Source organism: Silurus aristotelis (genome assembly GCF_946808225.1).
Source record: "Silurus aristotelis genome assembly, chromosome: 15".
Lineage (NCBI taxonomy): Eukaryota > Metazoa > Chordata > Actinopteri > Siluriformes > Siluridae > Silurus > Silurus aristotelis.
In genome coordinates this window covers 13,282,945-13,303,958 of record NC_139588.1, presented here as the reverse complement: position 1 = coordinate 13,303,958, position 21,014 = coordinate 13,282,945, and the positions used below count along the sequence as shown (strand labels likewise).

Below are 21,014 nucleotides of genomic sequence, written 5' to 3'. Positions count from 1 at the left end.
GATTTACACATATACAAACCCTAAATAAATTAAATTCTCAATAACTTGGTTTGATTAGGTAGTTTTACTCTGGTGTTACACAATCAGTAAACGGGCTCTGGCACGCCTCCATGCGGCAGGGGTAATGGCTACCTCTCATGCTTTTTTTTTTTTTTTTTCATTGCAGTTCAATCTTTGCAACAAGCCTAGATATCTTTTCCACAGATATCTGATATGTTAGCTACACTGTAGAAGGCGATGACATGCAAATAAACAGTCTACAAACAGGATATTGATGACATTCACACAACGCTTATTCCGCGTGCTCAGGATGAATTAGTGTTAGGAAGATCGGATCATTTTAAGTTACTTGGTTCTTTGCATCTTTTTTTTTTAATTAATTAATTTATTTTTTTATTTCACTTCAATCACCTTCATGGGGTATGTGGGAGTCACGTGACAAAAGGAACACAACTCGGCGATTTTGACAATTAAAACGATATTAATAAGTAAATTGCATTTATAACATGGATCACAGAGAGAAAAAAACCCTTAAAACACAATTTTACATATAATTGTACATAATGCACATTTCATTACATGGAATTACTTTTTATTGGAATATAACAGCTAGGGCACTGCCTCTCCTTGCTGCACGTGAGAAAAGTGACGCTCTATCAACAGGCCCCGCCCCATCAGCGGGGCCCGCCCCCTTTCACAAGTTTTATGGTACCTCCCAGGTGTAAAGAATGCATCGAAGCTCTACAGTCACGTGATTCCCTGCACCGGCAGTCTATACGCGCTGCTCCTCATCGCCAATCAGTACACACTTCAGCGTGCTGCATGCGTTTTCAGAAGGTTCTCAGAGAGTTGCAGAAACACGCTCTTGTTTGTTTGAGTTGCTGCAAGATAATGTGAAATCAGTTGTAGACAGCTGATATATATCTATCATGGAGAGCTCGACACTTAAACACAGAATTAAAAATCTCCTGCGGTCGCCGTCTGTGAAGCTGAAGAAGAACCGGCGTGTGGACAAAGACAACCTGACTAACAAGGTATATCTTTTTATAGTATTTTTATTATCACCTGATAATGATTATCATTTGAGATAAATCAGGGTCAGTCGTTATTTAAAAGGAATGCAGACAGTTTATTTAATCCAGGTTGCATCAATTGGCTTTGTTTTGATTCATGAAAAAAAAAAGCCTTATATTATAAGCCTATATCTTTTGTCTCATTTATTATATTTGTAAATAGGAAAGTGAAGAAAATCGTTCCAGCACATCACAACACCATATACTCACTAAACCCTATCTTTATATATACCCATGATTTTGTTTTGTATTAATGTCTATTTAATCTCTCATGCTTGAAAACATCCTTTTCCATGACTTGTGCATTGTTATTTCATCTCAAAATCCAACCAACCCTGTCACCTAAATACATCAACACATTCAGCTATTTAAAACATATGGATTATTTCACAATTCACATATTCACCAGCAAATTGCATTGTCTAAATCTCCTGAAGATGATCTGAAGCAGAAAAGAATGTGGTCTATAACATTTTGTTTATTTGTATTTTGTTTATTGTTTTGTTTTGTTTGTTTATTTTGTGTTATGGTTTGCGATATATATCGAGAAAGTTGCTTTGAAAGTACATCAGTGCTGCATGCAAAGAAAACCGACAAACTATTTTTGGCTGAGATGGTATATTTTCTTAATAATTATGTTTTCTGAAATTTAATGTTGACTTTGAATAAAAAATAAAGTGAAATTTCAGATGTATAAGTACGAAATTGCACCTCACTCATTAAACCACCATCCAAAAGAAACGGTTGCCTAAACCGAGGCATACTTTTGTCAAAACATTGATAGTAAAGTAGGATAAAAAATGTTGCCGTCATTTTATAGTTATGCCTCGTTCCTGAAGTAAATAAAGTTCAGCTAGATTAATTGTGTTACAGTTGAATAATAGAAGTGTTCTAAAACAATAGTCTTAAGTCTTAGAGATAAGGCTTGTACAACTGAAAATGTTTATACCTGAGGTAGTGTTGAGAAAATTATCATTAATAAAACTCAATTTTTTTATTCCTGGAGAACATGTATTTTAGTGTTTTCCATAAAGTTAGTAGTGTTGGTTGTATCCTGGTGTGAGAACATAGTTAACCGTTATTGTCATCCAGATGTTTTGATTTTTTTTGTTCTATACAGCTGCCATTATTTTGATGCGGTCTTCACTAATAATATCACAATTATTGGATACATTTTTTAAATTTTTTTATATAATGTTATACTATACTGTGTATTTGATACTAATATATTTGTGTCCAGTTCTGTGCATGAGATCAGCACGAGTTCACACGGAGCATGAGGACTAATTAGGCCTGTGTTTACCCTGCATGTGTGATATATAAGCGTTGTCTGTAATAAAAGCATAAACCAAGTAACAGTACAAATTACTGAGCAACATGCTAAAAGCATTAGGAGACCTAGTACCTCTGTGGAAATTGCTCACTGAGTACATGATCAATGGCATTGATTGCTCAGTGCTGATAAAGGATTTCAGCACTTCTGGTCTTTTTTTATCAACCAGTCAAGCTTTGCCTTGATTGAAAAACAGACAGAAAAAAAAAAACCCAAATCCACTGAAATTCGAGTATATACATGAGGGGCAGTGCTAATGTGTTGTGCAAACATCCCCGTCAGTCTATTAATGTTATCTTTACTTTGATCATTTGCTTTTATGGTTCACCAACACATTTACTTGTGTGATTGATCACTAATCATTGTGATCACTGTAAATGGTAACAAAAATGAATAATGCGATTAAGTGCTATTTATTTTAATGCTACTATATGCCAACTGATTAAACCTTATTTATTGTTGTTGTTTTTTTATTATTATAATGTTAGTAACAGTAAGAAACATTAAAAGTAGTTTGGGCATGACATGTGAAAAAATCCTCATACCAAGTGAAATATCAGTTTTGTTTCTATTATGTTTATGATCCTGGCAGGTTTTTTTACAGTTTGTTTTCCTGCTGTTACAGTTAACTCTGGAGAGAGTACTCGGTATCACGACTTCAGGAAGTAGTGGATTAACATGTGATCCTTGCTCTGGGGTTGTTGCCTATCCAGCTGGGTGAGTGAAAGGCTTTATATCGGAAGGAATCTTTTTTTCTTTTTTTTTTTTTTAAAAAAATCCAAATTCCACAGAATGGAGGGTCAGCTGAAATATTGCATGGCAGTCACTTACACATTCAAGCTTTATCATAATCACAAAGCCTAGCCACAATATGATTGTTTTTCCTAAATAAGATACTGAAATAAAATGGAAAAGCTTTGTTAAAAATGCCACACTGTTTTAACAAAACCGCACTCTATTAATGACAAAGAAACAGCGGGTCTGCTGATCGTGTGTGTGTGTGTGTGTGTGTGTGTGTGTGTGTGTGTGTGTGTGTGTGTGTGTGTGTGTGTGTGTGTGTGTGTGTGTGTGTGTGTGTGTGTGTGTGTGTGTGTGTGTGTGTGTGTGTGTGTGTGTGTGTGTGTGTGTGTTCTCTTCAGGTGTGTAATAGTGCTGCTGAACCCCACAAAGAACAGACACAAACACATAATCAACACATCCAGGTAATGAACTTACACAGTGATTGAATGATGATATGATTAACAATAATGAATTCTACATGAAGAATGTGTTTTTCTTTTTTCACAGGAAAACTATAACTGCTTTAGCCTTTTCAACAGATGGCAAATATCTTGTTACGGGAGAGGTAATTTATCTTAATCCAGATAACATTGTAAATATTTGCATATTTGAAAATGGTCAACTTTGAGACAATCTCATTGTAATGACCTAATCTCTGATGTGCTCGTATCCTTTAAGTAATAATCCGGCATGGCTGTGAAGCTGTGTAAAGATTTGGGTTGTGTACTGGTAGAGAAGAGGCACATTATAACAGTCTTATCTGGAGCACTTTTATTGATGTTGAGTCCCAGTTTTAAGAAAGCTTCTTTGAAATGATGATTATTATTGGTCTAAAAACATGAACAGGCCATGACTTCCAAGAGAAAATCACTGAAACAGCATTTTCACAGTCGTTTCTTTCTTCTCATCAGTATGGTCACCTGCCTGCTGTGCGGGTTTGGGATGTGGCTAATGGCTCTCAGGTGGCAGAGCTACATGAGCACAAGTATGGGGTGACCTGTGTGGCCTTCTCTCCAAACAACAAATACATTGTTAGCATTGGCTACCAGCATGTCAACGTGTGGGCTTGGAAGGTAAAAACAAATGACTAGTTCTGCAAAACTGCTGTGTTCAAGCTCTGCAAAATGGTGGAGAAGAGCTCAGATAATTGCAGGCTGTGCTTGATGTGTGTCTCTTTTTAGAAAAACATGTTGGTAGCTGCTAACAAGGTGTCCAGCAAGGTGACGGCGGTGTCTTTTTCCGAGGACAGCTCCTACTTTGTGACATCTGGGAACAGACATGTCAGATACTGGTATCTGGATCCCTGCACATCCAACAAGGTATAGTTTACTGATTGCATCTGGTTGGAACATTGTATTTCTTGAATTTACTGCCATGAAATGTGCTTTTTGTATTTTTCTATCGGCTAGGTGTGTGTGTGTGTGTGTGTGTGTGTGTGAGGTTGAAAGAGTCTAAGTCCATTAAATCATCAGTTCCTACATTTACACGCTTTTCTTAATCCAAAATGTACACACTTTCATCTTGCACTGAATTGATGTATTCCCAGCCCAGACATCTCCCCTGAATCCAAATTAATACAGCTATCCCCCTTACTCATAGAATTTCTAAATCATTACTCTGATCACTATAATCAACCACTCCACCCACCCAAGAAACAGAAAATATGCCCCTTAGCTGTCTGGCAAGAGGTACAATGGCACCAGGCACCATACAAACAGACAAAAGTTCAGCTGCTTCTTCACACATTTAGCCCCCCTGATTACCTTTCCATTCCCTTCTCTGGTCCCTTTTTCAGTCCTTTCTCCAGTCCCCTCTTCAATCCCTTCTCCAGTTCCTCATGGCTTTTACGGACTGACTTCTTTAACACTGTCATGTCCTGTTGCTATAAAATGTAAATGTACTACAGTACACTTCGATTCTTACAGTATTTCGATTCCCCTGTTACTGAATTTCAATTCCTCTGTATGTCTATAATAAAAGCCTTGACATTTTTAACTTGAACCTTTATTTATTATCAATGTGCAATATCCTTCCCATGGTTGGTTCAACTTTTGCTGCTAAAATAATCCTGACCTATAGAGCATTAACATTGATAACTTCTTCGTCTGTTGGATTGGAACACACGGGCCAACCTTCGCTCCCCTCGTGCATTATTGAGCCTCGCCCGCTCATGACCCTGTCCCCGGTTCACCACTGTTCCTTCCTTGGACCACTTTTTATAAATACTGACCACTGTAGACCAGGAACAGCCCACAAAAGCTGCAGTTTTGGGGATGCTCTGACCCAGTCGTCTAACAATCACAATTGGGGCCTTTGTCAAACTCACTCAAATCCTTACGTGTGCCCATTTTACCTGCTACTAATACAGCAACATTAAGGAAAAAATGTTAATGAAAATATTTATATACTATATTAGTACAGATTTTACATTGTACTTTTTAATATTTTTTTTTTTTTGCCTTAATTCATTATATTCAACCTCTTTAATTTCAAGGGTAATGTTTAAGTGGCCTTCGTTCCATTCCTGAGAGTTGCCACATTACATTTTATTGCATTGTAACACTTTCCCCTTAATCCTGATTTACACATTTTATTGCTTGCTACCAAATGTTTACACTTTTCCTGTTGCTCCAGATGTACAGTTCAGTCACCAAGCCAACACATGTATCATCATACCATAATTATGTATTTCTTCATTTTCTGTGCCCAATTGTTCATTTCTCCACTTTGCACCCTCACAGCAGCTCACAGCCCCTATTCCACTGCTTGGCCGTTCGGGCCTCTTAGGGGAGTTACAGAACAACAATTTCTGCGACGTAGCCTGTGGCCGGGGTGAGAAGTCCAAGAGTACCTACTGCATCACCTCTTCAGGGCTGCTCTGTGAGTTCAACGAGAAGAGGATGCTGGATAAGTGGGTAGACCTACGGGTAAGTGTGTGCCAGAAAAACCTTTTTCTATTTTCCCTACAGAGATCAGTAACTCTATGGATAATGCATTTGATTTATTTTATTTTTTTATTAATTGGACTTAATTGGCATTAAATACTAAGATGTATCTGCTGTTTTCCTGAATTTATTTTTTGTTATTTCAAAAAATAAGTACCACTGGGTTGTTTTTTTTTTTTTTCTTCCTCCAAACAGCATCTCTATGCTTCTCATTAGGATTATTTAAAATAGTGCACAAGAGACTTTTTTTTTAGAATTGAATGGCTGTTCAAGTTTAGTGCTCATATCAAATTAATTTTAATTTCAAAGTTACTAATGAATAACCCTTATAAAGATTGTCAAAAGTAGTGTAAACGTTTTTAGTATTCTGCATGCTGCGCATATGAGCCTGTTGAGCTGTTCCAAATGTCTAATTACCTCACGGTGATCTCCCTCTTTTATTTATTCGCCTCTGTAGACCATTACTGCGAGTGCTCTTTGTGTCACAGAGGAACTGATTTTCTGTGCATGTGCTGAGGGAACTGTACGTGTGTTCAGCCCAACTGACCTGCACTTCATCTGCACACTGCCTCGACCTCATCACCTGGGCATAGACATTTCTGCTGTCACACAGGACAGGTTAGATCCGACAGTCTCATCTGGGAGACTTCTTATTAAATATTAACCATGATTTTGTAGAGATTATTTGCCGTTTTCTGCTGTCATGCGAAAGAAATACCAGGAGCATCTGGTTTGTTCATATATTCCTATGTAAACAAAATTGGTTGCATACAGCCGCTTTAATGCTCACATTGGGGAATGTAAGAAGAAAATGTGACACGTTTCTTTTGTTAACCGTAGATCCCAAATAGCATAGTAAATGCTGAATAGCTAAACAGCAATAAATGATTCAATATTACAATGAAAATGAAACATTTAAGCACAATTAGCTTACAGGGAGCTGAGTACAATCATTGCAGTGGAAAATACATTTGTTTATCAACTTGAATTTTTTTGAATCTAGCAAAATATGCAGTAATTTATACATGGTACATGTAAATAGACATAAAAAAAATTATCTTATGGCAATATTGCATGGGTCTTAATAAAAATATTTTTCTTAGCCCATGAAATCACTGCATATATATCGTACTGCAATAGATCGTATTGTCTAATGCCACGTTTTCACCGTTATTTCTCATGGCTTTCGCAAAAAAAACGTAGGAAAATCGAATAGCTTCTTAAGCTTCATCAATATAATGCACCTTTTAGTGTTAAATCCAACATTGTATAAGGCCAGGATACAATGAATGAATTTCTAGTTTAAAGAAAGATTAAATGTCTGTTTTTCTCTCTATTTTTCAGTCACCTTTTTTTCAACAAACCAGATGCCCGGTACCCTGACTCAGTAGCGGTGACCTATGACCCTGTTAACTTCAGGCTGTCGTGTGTGTATAATGACCACAGCCTGTATGTGTGGGATGTTCAAGATTTGCAAAGAGTGGGAAAAGTGTACTCTGGTCTTTACCACGCTGCCTGTGTGTGGGACGTGCAGGTACATTTTTGAACAGTGGTCTAAACCTGTAGTCCAATGTTCATTAAGATGTTAGGGTGCTGTTTGCCGAGTAAACAAGATTTAGCACTTATCCCCTTTAGAGCAGGTTGATTCCAGATGGCCTCCAAAACAATATGGACAGGTGCCAGAATTACTACATAAGTTATGTTCTAAAAGAAAAAACACAACAGGGTTTAATTATAATGATCAATACCATGATGGCATGATGCTTTTAATAAGACAAAAGTTTATCTAATCTAATCTGGGCATGCATTGAAATTGTTTTTTTTTATTTTTATTTTTTTTATGCTGTAACAAATTGCCAACACTACATTTTAATATATAAAAGTACAAAATGATATTTGACTTTACAGCCAGCACTATTGTCAATCGAATTAGAAAATTCACCATCATATAAATAGTATTTCTGCACAAGTGTATTGTCTCTAATGTAGCATGATGTGGATTTTATTGGTTTGTTGATTTTTGCTTGGTTCCAATTCAATGCGAACTAAAAACATACAGTATGTGGCTTATCAACATTGTAAGTTCTGGTCATGTGTGAATGATGTGGCAATGCTGTTCTTCAGATATTCCCTGGAGCTAAAGAGGAACCTCTGACAGGACTTTCTTCTTCAGGCCTGTTTTTCAGCTGCTCCTCGGACAGCACAGTTCGTATGTGGAGCACAGAGCCACACATCAACTCAGCCAATAGCAATCTTCTCAGTAATGTGAGTCTGCTGTTTAGTCCTGTAATTTACTGTGTACCTGTAACAAATGTTTTTCAACAGTGTTTTTGTCCAGAAGGTGGTGCTATAGCTTTAAAACCATGAATTGCGGAATCTTATTTTCTTACACTTTTCCATAGTTTTGCTGAAAGTGGGACAACGTTTTTTTAGGTACAAGCGTATACACAAACAGGTTTTCTATTGTCCTGTAATGGTCAGTGCCTGCCAAATGTTTTTAAAATTCTCATGTGTGACACTGTCTTTCTGTAAAATAGGATCTACGGAAGGTGATTTATACAACCGGTAACAGTGCATGCCTGCTGGACACAGAAGAAACAGGCACCAGCTGCTCAGAGAAGCCAGAAGAGCAGCCAGTAGAGAGCCGAACAGGCATTAGAACCATCTGTGTGAGTCCAAATGGCAAACATCTGGCCTCGGGAGACCGGAATGGCACACTAAGGTAGTGAACTTAACATCATTTTAGTTCTGGTCATCAAATTTCCATTGGTTGACAGGAGTAGGTCTCCCAGTTTGATATTGGTTTCATTTAAAATGTCAAAATGCAATCACAGAAAAATTGTCTTTTGATTAATGACTGCTTCTGCATTTTGAAGTTTATTTTCATCCATTTTGAATGCTGTGAGCAACAGTATAGTTTCATGCTGAGGAAGAGCACCACATACGCATTATTTGCTTTGAAAATGTTGATGGAGAAGTATAGAGAAGGTCAGAAGGAGTAACATTGTGTGTTTTGTGAATTTACAGAAAGCAGAGAAGTATGTGAGGGTGGTGCAGGACATGTATGAGGACAGTGTGACAGCAGTGAAGTGTGCAGTAGGAATGACGGACTGGTTCAAGGTGGAGGTTGGACTGCATCAAGGATCGGCCCTGAGCCCTTTCCTGTTTGCAGTGGTGATGGACAGGTTAACAGACGAGTTCAGACAGGATTCTCCATAGACTATGATGTTTGCAGATGATATTGTGATTTGTGGTGAGAGTAGGGAGCAGGTTGAGAAGAGCCTGGAGTGGTGAAGGAGAGAAGCGGAATGAAAGTCAGTAGGAGTAAGACAGAGTACATGTGTGTGAGTGAAAGGGAGGGCAGTGGAGTGATGCATTTGCAGGGAGAAGAGGTGGAGAAGGTGGAGGAGTTTAGGTACCTGGGGTCAACAGTGCAAAGTAATGGAGAGTGTGTTAGGGAAGTAAAGAAAAGAGTGCAGGCAGGGTGGAGTGGGTGGAGAAGAGTGAGAGCAGGAGTGATTTGTGATAATAGTGTCTGCAAGAGTGAAAGGGAAAGTTTATAGGACTGTGGTGAGACCTGCGATGTTGTATGGTTTAGAGACAGTGGCATTGATTAAAAGGCAGGAGGTGGAGCTGGAGGTAGCAGAGCTGAAGATGTTGAGATATTTGTTGGAAGTGACGACGATGGACAGGATTGGACATGAGTTTATTAGTGGGACAGCGCATGTAGGATGTTTTGGAGACAAAGTGAGAGCGGCTAGATTGAGCTGGTTTGGACATGTTCAGAGGAGGGACATGGGGTATACCTGTAGGAGAATGCTGAGGATGGAGCCACCAGGAAGAAGGAAAGGAGGAGGGCCAAGAAGGAGGTTTATGGATGTGGTGAGGGAAGACATGCAGGTAGTTGGTTTGAAAGAAGCAGATGTAGAGGGCAGGGTGATGTGGAGACGGATGATCTGCTGTGGCGACCCCTAATGGGATTTTGAAAGACCTACTCTAAATTGCATTACATAACAAATCCCTATTACACTTTGTTCCTCTTTAAACTCAAGCGTTTTGTGACTTGTAGAATTCATGATCTTAACACTATGGAGGAAACCCTCAAGGCAGAAGTGCATGACTCTGAGATCCTGTGCCTGGAGTACTCCAAACCTGAGACAGGTCTATATGCATATGGTGATGGTTGTGTTTAAGTGTACACTACAATGCAATGTTGAATATAACTAGGATTGACCTGTGTGTGTTTGGGATGTGTTAGGAATGAAACTGTTGGCGACAGCAGGTCGAGATCGCCTGATTCATATACTTGATGTTGAGAAAGACTATAGTCTACTGCAGACCCTGGATGAGCACTCGTCTTCCATCACAGCTGTCCGCTTTGCTGGTGAGGCATTTATATTTGTCATATATTGTTGACTTTAAATCAGGAGTTAAATTTGCTCAGGATTTTTTTTTTTCTTATAAATACTCTATTAAAGATGTACACTTTAGGAAAAAAAGCTTGTGGACTGACTATCATAAATCGTGTGTTTTTTTTAACATCCTATTTCACATTTAGTCCTCATTTGCTGTTAGAATACCCTCCTGTATTCTGGGAACATGTTCCTCTAGAGTTCGGAGTGTGATATTGGAGATTTTTGGTCAATCAGACAAAAGTGCATTAGTAAAAAGTAACGCTAGTAAAATATAATGCTACAGCACCCAATAAATCCTATATAATTGTCTCCAACTTTGACCACAGTTTTAGAAAGAACCACATTTGGTTGGAAAAGACATGTGCCCAAAGACCTTTTGTCTATAATGATTCAAGCAAGTATTATTATGAGTCTAGCTCAATTTCTCATTATTTTCTTATTGTGCTTTTTGACCTCTGCAGCCAGTGAGGGGAAAGTGAGGATGATCAGCTGTGGAGCTGATAAGAGTGTATACTTTCGCACTGCCCACTGGGTGAGTGGACTTTGGCTTAACAGTAGTTTGTAGCCTGCTGAGATATTTAATTAGTGAATGCAGAGTTTCAGTTCTTGTTCCATTTCCAGAAGTCCTCCTGCTTTTTGGGGGATTTTTTGTATTTATTTTTTTTTAAGGCTGTAATACTGCCAAATTGTTTCAATTTTAAATATTTTCCTTTTAATGGTATTAACCAAAAGGTCTAATCAATCTGAGGACACTATGCACTTTTTTTTTATTTTTTTTTTTATTATTTCGAATTATATGATCAGTCTAGGCCAATAAACACTTGACAAACCGCACAATTTAATCAATTATTTGGAAAATGTATTGCCTGCATTTGTCTCTTCTTTCCTCCACAAACAGACTTTCAGAGGAGTACATTTTAAACGCACACACCACGTGGTGAGAAAGAGCACTCTTCATGACATGGCTGTAGATCCCACCTGCAAGTATGCAGCTGTAGGCTGTCAGGACCGAAACGTCAGGTAAATTAGTTTATTTATACTTTTTTTTTTTTTTTTTTTCTATTGACATTTTATAGCATGTTGTAGCATTTTGGTCTTTACCTATAATCTGGGCATTCAATCTAAATGTGATTTCCTATGGCAGAGTGTTTAACATAAGCAGTGGGAAACAGAAAAAGTGCTTTAAGGGCTCTCAGGCTGAGGACGGCAGCCTTCTTAGGGTATGTTTGCCTTCACCACATTACCCAGTTTACTTACTTTTGAAATTTGAGATTAATCATTTAGTATATGTTTTTTTAGGTTCAGTTGGATCCCTCCGGCTTGTACATGGCAACCAGCTGCTCAGATAAGAATCTCAGCCTGTTTGACTTCCAAACCGGAGAATGTCTGGCTACCATGTATGGCCACTCAGGTAAAGACCAGATTAGCAGTTTAAACTTGCTTTTTATTTTTTTTTTTACTGATTGGTGGATTAATTTTATGAGTTGTCTTAATTAGATCTGTAACAATTTAGTAGAAATATATGCAATTTTCCATTCCCATGTAACTGTTGAGTTTTTCTAGTATTATAATATTACTCTGGAATTAGCCAAAGTAGCAAAATGGGCTGTATGACTAAATGTAGGTTAAAAGGATTATCAGATTTTAATTCGATTTTCAGATTCAGCGTGTTTTTTGTTTTGTTTTGTTTTGTTTTCCCCCCTTTGCTTTGTTGCAATTTTAAAATTGTAATCAAAGTGTGTTATGTTTTGTCGACATGTCTGCTTGCAGAAATCATAACGAGCATCAAATTCACAAGTGACTGCAGGCATTTGATCTCGGCTTCAGGAGATGGGTAGGACAACGGGTTTGGGAGCTATCTTTCATCTACAATATGCCTTTTCATTTGTGTGCCCGATTTGATGTACGTTGTGTGTTATAGGTGTATCTTTATCTGGCGCCTTGCTCCTGAGTTGACTTTTAAAATGAGAGAAAGGCTGGATCGGTTCACGAATCATCAGAGCAGTCAGGTTTTTGAAGATTCCATGATCAGGTACACAATACAGGTTTTAATCAAACAGGAATAAGCTTGATCTTGGATCTCTGTGGCTTACAACCTTGGTACATTTCAGACGGGCCTCTACAAGTAGCTTAGAGATGCACAGCACCCTGTCTCTACTAACCTGTTCCTCAGAGAGTGAATTAGATGATGATGATGATGATAGACCTGAGAATATCCAGACCCCAGATGACCTCATGCACCAAACATCATTAGAAGATGATCAGGGTAATACATTAAAGCTTTAAACTGAAACTGTATATTTTTAAATGCTGTCATTCAAGATTAGTGACTTTTGATCTGTCATAGGTGCTTCCGATGATGTGAATGACTTGGACTCCACTGAGGTCTGACTTTTTTTTGTTTAATTGTCATTAAATGTGACCACTTCGTTTCTGTCATTATATCAGAAAACCTTCTCCTAACAAATACATTTACTACAAATTGATGAAGAGGAATAAAAGACTTGGAAAATCAGCTCCGGGACACTGATTATTTGTTGTTCCGTTTCTATTGATTTGTATGATATAGTTGCAGGAGTCATCTACAGGGTCATCTGCATCCGAGACATCTTTGCCCGAAGTTCCACGGAGGAGAAAACGCTGGAACTGTAGGATGGGCTCTTTCGAGCTGATGGTAAAGTCTATGCTGGAACTTCGGCAGTTTGACTCATGTGCCAAGCCCGGGTCTTCTCGAAGGGGGTCCATGGTTGAGCTCAACAACCAGGCCTGTGGTAGCACTGCCAGCCTGCCCAAAGACACTGTGAGTGCACTATAGTATTGCTTCCAAAATCCAGTGCTAGATTTTATAAAGAGAATGTTGTTATTAATAGTACATATATAAATTGCAAGGCTGTCATGGTGGACACATCTTAACTGTTAATCTGTCCATTAATTCACAGATATGATTCTTTTTATATATATAATAATTATACACACACTATAATGTATTTGTGTGTAAAATTCTAAGATTATCAACAATGTCTGATGTACTTCCACCAGCCCTTCTGACATCAACAACCATGAAATCAGATCTTTCCCTATTCAGGCGTTTAATGTGAACTTTAATTAAAGCTTTAAGTGTCATCAATATATTTCTGCATTAGTCTGGATGTGTACAGGCATTTCTAATAAAGAGAATGGAGTGTATATGGGTTTTTTAAGATGAGGGAATGTTTAATAAAATATTTAATCTCTCGCTAGGGCTGAGGATGTAAAGACATGTAGAACACCAACTCTGTTGTTTTTCACTTTATCTGATTCGTAGAACTGAATAGCCTGATTTACTAGAGAGAGCTATGTATATGTAACTAATAATAGCTTTCCCCACTAACACAGAAGCTGAGTGAGAAGCAGCAGACTCCTCCTGACTCTTCTTGGTCGACACCTGCCTCTTCTCCTGAACTTGAGGGTGTAGTGCTGAGCTCAGAACTTTGCCCATGCACGGGCAGTTTTCCTGGAACATACCAGTTACAGGAGGAGAAAAGGCAGTGCCAGCAGAGTCACAGCCCCGATAGAGGCAGCTCCATGGGTTATGCCAGTGGAGGATCCAGTCCAGAACTGGGTCATGAAGGTCAGAATCCCAACTACAAAGAAAAAACACAGAAGTAATAAGAAACTTGTACATTAAAACACCACTCACGCAACCACCTTCTAGACACCCTGTTATTAGCTACCATATGTCACAAAGCAAAACTGCGAGCTCTTTGTAGATATTTATTCTGCCCTTATACACAGCAAATGTCCAGAGCTTTGCTTACCAAAATAAACATTATGGCATTAAAGAAATGGTTAAAAAGAACCAGATTTTCTGTTGGATTTGTATGAAGTGTGGTTCAAATCAAAGAAACTTGTATTTATTTTGGCCGTGTATTTTTTCTGCACTGGAGTATTGTGAAAGTTTTGCATATGCTTCTTACCAAAAAAGCCAATGTGTGTTCCTTATTCTCAGATTTCTCTAGAACATTTATTTAGAAAGTTTATCTTTCGGCATCAGTCCTGCGATTGCGCACAGGATTTCTATATGAATAGACCACATACAGCATCAAGTAGCAACAAGTAGAAAAACTTTTATGTTTTGGCTGCAATGTTTAAAAAGCTGGCTGAAGGGAAAAAGGCAACTTAAAAGATCTGCGAGTGAATGATTTGTCTTTCAAATATGTTCCAGCTAAGTGTCATAAACGATTATGCAGATTATCTAAAAAAATATTTTTTGTAAGCATTCTACATTAAAAAAAAAAAAAAAAAAAAGGAAAACTGAAGTCTGAGGGGAAAACATCAGATTGTCAAAGTGGCAGAATTCTGACAGATTTGGGTTAAAACCATATTGCGTATATGTCAACAAAGCATCATGTAAGTGTTTTATTATATATTTCTTTTGAAAAGAAGTAAATATTTTCACTTTGAATAAAAATGTCAAATCTTGCTATAAAGTGCTTGAATTTGCACATATCTAAATAACTAACTCAATCAGGAAATCCTGATTAGTTTTTTAGAACTATATATGGCCAATAAATGGGAAAAAAAAAAAGAAAACACACAAAAAAATAAATAAATACTGTAGCAGTTGTGCAATATGCTACAGATATTATGTATAAAATTCAGTTAGGGGGATTTTTTTTTTTTTTATGTAATAGTGACTGTCCATAAAACTAAATGAGTGAACCTCTATTACCTGTATTTTGTAGTGCTGAGTGCATTTGTAAAAACTGATTTTGTTTTCTCATGCACTCAGGCTCAGGTGATCTGGAGCTACTTAGCACTGATGAGGAAAATGAGGAGTCAGCAAGAGGAAGGCCATTTCACAAACCAGAGAGCCCTGAACAAGAGTGTTTCTTTATGAAGCATTGTGAGACAATGTCTGACTCCAAAACCACTGGTAGAAATTCTCACTTTTTTGAGTGTGTGTAAATTAGGATGCTTTTGTGTTTTGCCATTAATTTTAAGTAAATGCTCTTACTGTTTTGTGTAAGGAGCATGTAATGAAACCAAACCTCCAAGAAGAATGTCTGACTGCTTCCTTGGCCCCAGGTATGACTGATATTACACACTAGCTTACCTGCATACCTGATGATGATGATGATGATTTTAGCACATATTTAATGTTCACAGTATGTGTTTGTAGGAGGCGTTCCCAATTCCTCTCCAAGACTGACAAGAAGTCTGAAAAATGTGTATTCAAACCCCTAGTGTCCACAGTACGTCCCTTGCAGAAAGACAATGCTCATGGGACTGACTTGGAGGAGAGAGCAGATAAATGCAGTTCTGAGCAGCTACATTCTGCCTCCAAGAGGAGAAAAATTTGCAAGCTGCAGAATGTGACCAGCCCAACAAACACTTCCAGAGTGATCAACTCTGTAGACATGCCACTACTAAAACCCATGTCGGCACTCAGCTTTACAGCTAATAGTATGTTTATTCCTTTATTAAAATGGTTATACTTGTTCATTCAAAGGTTAAAAACACTTACCTTTTTTTTTTTCTTTAAAGGTCAAAAATGTGTAACCACGTCCCTTTTGAAGCAAGCATCTAGACCTTCCACACCTGAGCTTCTCGCAGACAGGAATGATTCGATTTTCCAGCACCCATCTCCAACAGGCTCAACATCTCCCCAGCCACGTGAAAGCCCAAACACTATCAGACGTTTTAAAGTTCGCTCATACATGAGTCCCACCACCAGCTCCAGAGCTAAAGTCAGTCGCTCAATGTCCCTCAAAGAAGATCTCCACCTGAACCTTTCAAGTGGTCAAACATTTCCTTGCTCAGGGTCATCACCTAGCAGTCCATCGCGTGTCAGCACACCGCTATTACCATCTCTGTCTGCTCCTCTCTCTGGTTCATGCAATCAAGCAGAATCAAGATTGAGCCTTGGTGGATGTCCTCCAAACACTACTGCTAAAATCACCAAGGCTCGTGCCTCAGCAAGGATGAGTAACCCACTGTCTGAGTATCCCAGCAGGTCCATTCTTACTCCCAGTACAGACTCTGCTGCAGTCACAAACACGTTTGCTAAGATTGGAGCACAGCATGTTGATAAATCCTATACAAAGGGACACGTAGAACTTACAAAGTCTGCGTCTCCTATCTTTTCGTCTGTGTCTGTAGAAGACACTTTGGGAGCAAAAAGTTCATCCCTCATCCCACAACGCCCCCTAGTGGATACCCAGGCCTACAATGTGAAATGCTTGAGTTGGTCTGATCAAGGTTTGAGTTGTTTCCTCATTATTCTGGTATTTGCACTGTTTACTTTTATCATTATCCCTTGTTTCATTCTTTTTTTATGTACTGTATGTACCATTTAATTATTCTAGAAAGATTCTGCTTTTTTCTCCCTTTCTTTTTTTACAGGATGAGCAATATGCAGTATATTATACTATTTAATTTATTGTTAATAGAACATCCATGCCACAGCAGCTTATAAAAACGTCATTAATAATTTCACCTAATTTGCTATGAGGAATGTCAGTCTTGTTAAAGTACCAATCCCAGCAATACTCTGAGAAAATTATATGGCAAAAGTTTCTCACAGTATATTGTTATTGCAAAATCACCCAGTTCTACTAAGGCAGCATAACATATATTGTAGACAGCATACATTAGTTTTTGAGTATGTTTTAATCAAATGTCGATACCCGATTATAACATCAGCAAGGAATTTGTTACAGAAAAGCTTATAACTTCTAAAAGCCTACCAGTCACAACCACTATGTGTAGCAATGTAGTGTCAGTATTTTCTTCTTGGTCCATATCGTCCATGCCACAGCTGTAAATTGTTCCATTATAGAGGTCAACCTTGGAAAGGATTTTCTATTTCAAATACACATCCCCTGGAACAATCTCTCGATTTGCTGTTCTCTAGCAGAGCCCCTGATGAACCTGGAGACTTGCAGACAAGCTGCTTCAGAGCTGTACAATAGTGTGAAGAAAGTCACTCAGCTCTACAGCATGGTGAGTGTGCGCACACATGCCCATTTTTTTTTTTGTGTGCGCGCTCCAGGACCCATCCAAGTGTTTGAGATGATTTAAGCATGTATTTGTGTGTGTGTTTGTGGGACTAGGTGAGCTCCTCTGCTATAAATATGGATTTGGAGCATCAGAAGATGGCACATGTGCTGATGAAGGCATTGTTCATGACGCACTCTGAGCTGGAGGCCGTTCCAGGACTCGTTCCTGTGTCAGGGAAGACTGTATCTGGTGAAGGTGAAGAGAAGACACTAGCTCTGCTGGAGCAGTACTCTCAGCTTCTATTGCAGTCTGTAGAGAAGAGGCTTGAACACAAAATCTAGTTTCCAGATCTACATGAGACTAATATCCTGACATCATTAATATAGTATGTGGTAGTGGAGATGGGAAGTATGCACTGAATATTGAACCACAAAGGAGACATAAGCAGTGAAGGGAGTAAATTCAAGTTTTGCAGATTTGTCTGTGAACTGTCAACATTTTATACATAAAATGAAGGTTTTTTATATTTTTAGTGTTCATTCTTCACTTACTGAACACTTTTAAAATGAACAACCAAGTTTTAGTGTGTTTTGACATGAGAGGTTTATACAAATATATAATGTATTGTACGTCTTTGTTTTCTATGTATATCCATTTATGTTTTTTAATACATGCTGGCCATATATTTTTATTTTAATAAAGTTTTAAACATCGTATACACTCCACACACTCTCTTGAAATTATAAGGGAGAATGTTATGAGCACCAGAGAAGTTTTTAAGTGTTTTTAACAAACTAATGTGAGTTTGTGTGTTTATTGATGTTTTTGGTTGTAACTTCTGTACTGCAGAGTTCATTTCACATGCTGTTGCTAATGGTCTTAAAATAAAATGAGGAGTGGTTAAATACTGAACTGTAGTCATTTTACATCAGTTTTGTTGCATAGTTACATAGACTACATACTAACATAATCTATAAAATTGTTATTCTATCTCAAATAAGACTACATCACTGTGTACTTTATTAAGGAAAAAAATGTGTGTAAGTAAGAAATACAAAAAGCCCTTTAGATGGTCTTGATTTGAAGACCACCTTGAACTGAAGAAGGGCAAGTATATGTGCCAAACATTCTGTGCATTTACACATCCATAGTAAAATATTTGCATTGCAACCTAAATTAACTAACACCGTGTTAAGGGACAGAAGAATTAATGTTAAAGTTCCTGAGTATTGTATGCATGCAGGGTTGATGGGGTAAGACATGGAGACCAGTTTATCTCAAGAAACCGTGTCCACATTGACCGATATAAGACTGACGTCATGGAGAATGTTGAGACGATCGATCTGGTTCACCTCTCTGATGCGATGATTGAACTCAAACACAGCTGTGTTATTGACTGCCACTTTGAATTCATTGATTGTACAGAGAATTTTCATCTATAGAGGAAGAGGAGATCCTGTAAATATATGCAGAGCTCAAGTCTGCATTCAACAAGGGTTAATCAATTTTCAAGGGTTACTCACTTTTTATATATATATATATATATATATATATATATATATATATATATATATATATATATATATATAATGGCATAAACCTCTATTTGTAATGACCTTTTAACAGAATTTTACTTTTATGGTCTTTTCTGGTTGCATAGTCTCCTACCTCAAAGTACTGTCCTGCCACAAAGGGAAATGGTGCTAGGAGAATTCTCTCTTCTGGTCCCCACTGGTCCCCTAGCTTGTGGTTGCGAACAAGGACCTGCTTTCCTTGCTCGTGGAATCGTGGGTTGATATGAAAGGCGATATCATTGCCACGCAAGAAATTAACAGTAAACCTGGTAAACCAGAGACCAAATGAATGTTAGAACATATAAAAGTGCTAAAACGGCTACTTCAAATCTTAATCAGTCATTTGTATTTATTTAAAACTACAGTATATACTATATTTGTTTTTTGAACACATTGTATAAAATATCTGGACCTTGTCATGTCCACTTACATTTTTGCATCAGGCTTCACCTGTCCTCTTATTGTAAGCATCATCTTATCATAGATGCCACGTGGAAAATTCATGTTAAAAGGCACTGACTAAGGTCAAAACAAATTGAAACAGTTCAGGGTTGCATTTTGTTAAACAGTGCATTGAACAGCATTTGATAATTTTTAAATCTTCAACATTGTCATGCAATCATGAATATACTCTGAAGTATATTGTTTTATATTTGACTAAAACTTAAGCATTTACTACCAAAGTCTAGTGACATACCACAGGCCCTGTGGGTGGGACAGGTGGCCATGAATGTTGTGGAACTCCACTGGGGCTCTGATTAGGCCATGCTGGCTGCCCAGGGTTTCCATGCCATGATGAGGGAATGGGGTTGGGGGTCCGTGACGGCCAAGTTGGTGGGATTGGTTGGCTAGGTGAGATGGGTTGGATTGGTTGGCTAGGTGAGATGGGTTGGATTGGTTGGCTTGGTGGGATTGGTTGGTTAGGGGAAAACGGCTGGTTAGGCTGACTTGGCGAGATTGGTGGGTTCAGTTGGCTAGGTCCCATGGATGGAGAACTTGGCCAAAGTGGCTGGGTGGGTGGTGCTGGCTGGTAACCTGGCCAGTTCGGTACAGTGGGCTGCATCCCAGGCCAGTTAGCCTGGTTGGGCTGATAGGGCCAGCAAGGTTGGTATGGCTGGCTGGGCCACACTGGGGCCCCTGGTTGCTGAGTGCTCTGGCAAGGCCATGTACAGTTGTCCTGGGGTCCAGATGATGAGCTGTTCATCATATCTGGAAGCTGTGGATCAGGAGAAAATATTGGAAATTGTTGATTGCGGGAGGTTGTTGGTTTTCACATTAAAATATAGACAAACAGCATATAAAAGTGGTGACATACTTGCACATCTAAACATGCAATGTGAGCTGCAAGGTTAACACTTTCTATTTCAGGTTAAGCCATTGTGTTTAATATAACAGCCCAGATGCTACAAAATATTATGTCAAACATACAGAATGCTTTAATCATAACCAACCATATAGCAACAAAATGAATCTGTGTATATTTTAGTGAATAATTTATTACATTTATTCATATGGTTTAATGGGTGTTTTTAGAGCATTAAATTGCCACCCATAATTTCACTATTTTATATTCTGTAATTTCTTGCAATGCAGACATTTATATCCTCTTTGACATTTAATGAATAAAAGACATGGTACATTAAAAACACATTTTATTTAAATTGGGATTATCACACATGCACTTCCACACAACTCAAGAAATAAATACGACATAAACATACCTGACAAAGTGCAAAGACACACAACTGCAAAAGGTCTCAGGCAGGATGTGAAAAATCCTGGCATATCTACATGCATATATGTACATACGTTGTACTCTGGCCACTCCCCCTTCTCAGTTTGCAAATCTTTGGGGAAAACCACACCAATTAAAGGAAAGTCACAATTCTCCTCAGTATAGTTAAACAAGGCTT

The 21,014-nt window shown here is 38.2% G+C and overlaps 2 protein-coding genes across 7 annotated transcripts; one reads left to right on the top strand and one right to left on the bottom strand.

Moving 5' to 3' along the window:
• The first annotated feature begins 753 nt into the window (after positions 1 to 753).
• Positions 754 to 18,377, top strand: LOC310737637 (mitogen-activated protein kinase-binding protein 1-like). Of its 4 annotated transcripts, none has more exons than XM_083562074.1 (29): positions 754 to 1,034; positions 3,032 to 3,123; positions 3,546 to 3,608; positions 3,694 to 3,751; positions 4,098 to 4,259; positions 4,368 to 4,505; positions 5,931 to 6,113; positions 6,589 to 6,749; positions 7,476 to 7,665; positions 8,256 to 8,396; positions 8,669 to 8,853; positions 10,201 to 10,292; positions 10,390 to 10,515; positions 11,008 to 11,078; positions 11,445 to 11,566; positions 11,691 to 11,766; positions 11,846 to 11,957; positions 12,317 to 12,380; positions 12,468 to 12,578; positions 12,658 to 12,812; positions 12,894 to 12,931; positions 13,116 to 13,346; positions 13,922 to 14,156; positions 15,318 to 15,461; positions 15,556 to 15,613; positions 15,708 to 15,991; positions 16,073 to 16,786; positions 17,442 to 17,530; positions 17,641 to 18,377. In XM_083562074.1, the coding sequence occupies exons 1-29, from the start codon at positions 930 to 932 to the stop codon at positions 17,866 to 17,868; spliced, it is 4,428 nt and encodes a 1,475-aa protein (XP_083418200.1). In that variant the 5' UTR covers positions 754 to 929; the 3' UTR covers positions 17,869 to 18,377. The 4 variants fall into 4 exon arrangements, with proteins under 4 accessions (XP_083418200.1, XP_083418201.1, XP_083418199.1 ...); XM_083562075.1 differs by having other exon boundaries at positions 5,928 to 6,113; positions 15,559 to 15,613; XM_083562073.1 differs by having other exon boundaries at positions 5,928 to 6,113; positions 17,445 to 17,530.
• LOC310737672 (uncharacterized protein) lies at positions 17,179 to 20,900 on the bottom strand. Of its 3 annotated transcripts, none has more exons than XM_083562151.1 (5): positions 20,823 to 20,900; positions 19,799 to 20,310; positions 19,532 to 19,620; positions 19,196 to 19,367; positions 17,179 to 18,963 (listed from the first exon to the last, which is right to left on the bottom strand). In XM_083562151.1, exons 1-5 carry the CDS (start codon positions 20,896 to 20,898, stop codon positions 18,805 to 18,807), a joined length of 1,008 nt encoding a protein of 335 aa, XP_083418277.1. In that variant the 5' UTR covers positions 20,899 to 20,900; the 3' UTR covers positions 17,179 to 18,804. The 3 variants fall into 3 exon arrangements, with proteins under 3 accessions (XP_083418277.1, XP_083418278.1, XP_083418279.1); XM_083562152.1 differs by having other exon boundaries at positions 18,888 to 18,983; XM_083562153.1 differs by having other exon boundaries at positions 18,920 to 19,008.
• Between the last annotated feature and the right edge of the window lie 114 nt (positions 20,901 to 21,014).

Excerpts from the sequence above, each read along its gene's own strand:
- LOC310737637 (XM_083562072.1), top strand. The coding sequence starts at position 930 with ATGGAGAGCTCGACACTTAAACACAGAATTAAAAATCTCCTGCGGTCG. Across the intron at positions 6,114-6,588 it reads ATAAGTGGGTAGACCTACGG|ACCATTACTGCGAGTGCTCT; the intron begins GTAAGTGTGTGC and ends TCGCCTCTGTAG. Across the intron at positions 11,767-11,845 it reads AGGACGGCAGCCTTCTTAGG|GTTCAGTTGGATCCCTCCGG; the intron begins GTATGTTTGCCT and ends ATGTTTTTTTAG.
- LOC310737672 (XM_083562151.1), bottom strand. The coding sequence starts at position 20,898 with ATGCATGTAGATATGCCAGGATTTTTCACATCCTGCCTGAGACCTTTT. Across the intron at positions 20,311-20,822 it reads GTGTCTTTGCACTTTGTCAG|ATATGATGAACAGCTCATCA; the intron begins GTATGTTTATGT and ends CACAGCTTCCAG. Across the intron at positions 19,368-19,531 it reads GTGAAGCCTGATGCAAAAAT|GTTTACTGTTAATTTCTTGC; the intron begins GTAAGTGGACAT and ends CTGGTTTACCAG.